Source organism: Echinops telfairi, unplaced genomic scaffold (assembly GCF_000313985.2).
Source record: "Echinops telfairi isolate 266 unplaced genomic scaffold, ASM31398v2 ScPeMD7_31;HRSCAF=116, whole genome shotgun sequence".
NCBI classification, from domain to species: Eukaryota; Metazoa; Chordata; class Mammalia; order Afrosoricida; family Tenrecidae; genus Echinops; species Echinops telfairi.
Genome location: NW_022103928.1, coordinates 59,446,788 through 59,450,249, shown reverse-complemented (window position 1 = coordinate 59,450,249; position 3,462 = coordinate 59,446,788). Strand labels below are relative to the sequence as shown.

At 49.0% G+C, this 3,462-nt stretch overlaps 1 protein-coding gene across 1 annotated transcript in view; it reads left to right on the top strand.

Moving 5' to 3' along the window:
* The first annotated feature begins 3,223 nt into the window (after positions 1-3,223).
* RAB18 (RAB18, member RAS oncogene family) overlaps positions 3,224-3,462 on the top strand; it is a 22,883-nt gene continuing 22,644 nt past the window's right edge. Inside the window, exon 1 of the mRNA XM_004702267.3 lies at positions 3,224-3,353. Coding sequence (XP_004702324.1) covers positions 3,286-3,353 — 68 coding nt within the window. The 5' untranslated portion in view covers positions 3,224-3,285. The remainder of the gene's footprint in view (positions 3,354-3,462) is intronic.

Genomic DNA, 3,462 nt, shown 5'->3' with positions numbered 1-3,462 from the left:
CGCTTGGTAAATGTCAGGGTAGCCAGCCCCTAACAAATCATCATGGTAGGCACAATTGTACAGCGATAATAAGTGAAGATTATGTAAAATCAGAGAGAATATGAGAGATTGAAATAACGGAGTCAGACACATTTCATGGTAGCATGCTCACCTGCGGTTCCACCTCGGCTCCTCTTGGTGGAACAGGACAGGAGAGAGAGAGAGAGAGAGAGATTGATTTATTGCTAACCAAAGCTTATAAATCTTTTATGGGGGACGTGCAAGCCCCCTAATTACAGGTAAAGACATACGTCACAGGAAGGGGCTGTACCATAGGTAATACAGTAATGGGAGGGGGACAATCTAGGGGTATACACACAATAGAAAGAGGAGGGATTAAGGGTACACAAGTGACAAGATGGGCGGATCCCAGATTCATGACGGTAGCCTAACCTTGATTGTCCTAGAGCTGGAGACTTTATTTAGCCAAAGCTTTCAGGGGAAGCAATCCACTGACCCTAACAGCAGGGAGTGAGTCCTACCCACTGTGGGAGAAACAATGGTGTGTGCTTGTTCTGGAAGGCTGGAGTCTTCAGGGAGATACCTTGACAACCATTTACCATTAGTTGCAAGCGGTGTCCTAAGACTAACATATGTATTGGGGGGAGACGAGCTGGGGAACAGTCTTTCTGTATCCCACAAGTAAAGCTGATAGCCACTGAGGAAGGGGGAGACCACCAATGAGTAGTTGCCACAGGGGACTCCAAATTTAACAAGCATAAGGACAGGGCAGGCCTGGACAGTGTTTTGTACTGCTGTACATAAGGCTGCTATGAGCTGGACTGAACTGCATCGAACAAAAACAGTTATCTCCATGAATCCACCACTGCCACTAGAGTAGGAGCCCTGAAGCATCAATGGGTAAGCTCTTGGCAGCTTCCAGCTGCTCAGTGGGGAAAAGATGTGAGGATCAGCTTTCATAAAGCTTACTCCAGTGGGAACCCAAAGGGGGCATTCAACCTGGCCTATAAGGTTGCAAAGAACCAGGATCAATATGATGGCCAGGGGGGTTGGTTTTTGACTGCTAAATTGATCCTCTTAAATTTCCACCTCTACCTGTTGGAGAGTTTGTTTTTACCTGTTCCTTCTGACCAAAGAGCTGCCCCCCTTTCGCTTTGCTTGCCTGAGCTGCACCACTTTTTAAAAGTCTTGATTCCCTCATGAAGCCTTGTAAGTCTCAGTGGCCTACTACTCTTGCCTACATTTCTGGAGCATTTATTGTTTGTGTCATTCATTTAGCACATAATAATACTTACTGTAGTTTGATTTGTAGCCCTCTCAAAATATGTATTGCAAGTCCTAACCCTTATACCTGTGGTTATACTACAACTGGGGAGTGGGTTTCCTTTGGCATGTTAGTGAGACAGTATTCAGGTAGGGTGTGCCTTAACAATTTTTTCTGAGATTAAGCTAGCAGGAAAAAGCAGAGATGGGGCCAGATAGATGCCACTCCAAGCAATAAGGACTTTCACCAAGATTTGACCAAGGCTCTGGACTTCTAGTCCCTTAAATTGTGAAGAAATAAATGTCTGTTTGTTAAAGTCACCCACTTGTGCCATTTCCGTCACAACAGTGCTCAGTAACTAAGACAGTACTACTTTGCCTTCTCTGCATGAATGTGCTCTTTCCTTCTAGCAGTGGCTGACTATAGTGTGCTCAAACTCACAGCTATCAAGTTGACCATGAATCATAACTGTTTCAGAGAACTGTGTACTCTGATTCAGGGTAGGATTGTCTGATTGTCCTGGTCAGTTTCCAAGACTGTAATGCTAGAGGAGTAGAAAGCCTCATCTTTCTCTTGCGGAGTGACTGGTACAAATGGCGTGCCTTGCAACTAGCAACCTAACTCATAATATATTCAGCTACCAGTGCAGTGGTTTGGAAGTCTTCTGGATCCAGTGGCGTTGGAAGCATCTCAGTGCTGGCAGGGGTCTCCACATGGCTTCTCCAGCACCCAGCACTGCATCAGGGTAGGTCCATGTGGCTTTTCCTTAGGGATGTCTCGCAGGGAGTCAGCCTTGTCAGTAGAGACTCTCCATGGGAGTGAGCAGAGAGTCTCTCCCACCTCCAAGGAGGAAAAACCAGATTTTCCCAGAATTCTCAGGAGAAGGCCATACCCACACAAAGGCCTCAGACTATGATCCGATTGGCAAACTCGACTCTACCCTTTCATTCTTAATCCTACCAAGTCCCAAATTGACAGAGTATGTAACTACCACAGTACCTAATCAGTGCAGTGCTAAGTAATGCCCTTGGGAGCACCCTGAAAGAAGGGCCTGACAATCCACTCCCAGATCACAGCCATCGAAAACCACCGTACTGAGCACAGTCTACTCTTCTACCTGTGGGGTTAACATGAACCAGAATTTATCGCAGTGGGTGCTGGTGGAGGATCTATCTCAAATTTTAGTCTCCTTTTTAAGATACAGTGAGTGGCATGTGAACTTACCAAAGACAGGAAGGTAAACCTAGGAAGCTAGTATCTGATCACATCTCTGAGGGAGAAAGATGAGGCTTTCTAATCCCCTAAAGATCTATAGTCTAGGAAACCTACCAGAGCAGTTCCACCTTGCCTTAAGGCGTTGCTGTGAATTAGAATTGACTCGATGGCAGTGCGTTAGTTTACAAAGTGTCTTGACAAATTAATTCATTTACTGTTTTAGCAATTCAAGGACACGGGCAATATTCTAAGGAGTATCATGGCCTCCTTTTAGGATGAGAAAAGAGGCTGAGAAGGTTACGTACTATGAGACTTAGGCCTAAAGACGACAGACTCGGGACGCTAAATTTAACGGAACATGGACAGACTTTAGGACCTAAACTTAAACAGCCTTAGTTCAAGCACAATGCTATCCACACCACCATGCAGCTGTTAAGAACAGCTGAAGCAATACAAGGGCTTCGTATGCCCCTTGACCGCATCATCTACCGCTTACGCAGTGGAAGGACTTTGGGGAGGAGGAAACTCGGAGCCTGCAAAGAAAACCGGGCTCTCCCCATCTGCGCTTGCGCAGGCGAGGCGCACGCCCAGGAGGAAGCTGCCCGGGACTTTGGGTTTGTTTGCGCAGACGCAGAGCTACGTCCGGGCGGAAGTGGGCGTCTGGGGCTCGGGCGGCGGAACCACCCGACGGGAAAGGAAGGTGGCAGCTCCGGCGCGGCGCAGCGCGCATGCGCGGGCAGACCTCTCCGGTGACGGCTCGAGGCGGACCGGGGCCGCCAGCTGGGTCGGAGCGGAGCGGCGTCAGGATGGACGAAGACGTGCTGACCACCCTCAAGATTCTCATCATCGGCGAGAGTGGGGTGGGCAAGTCCAGGTGAGGCGGCTCTGGGGCGGCAGCCGGTGTGCGGGTCGCCCTGAGGGCGGCGGAGTCGCTCTGCCTTGTGGGCCGCGACGGGAGCGGTCAACGGCCGCGGCCCGGCTCG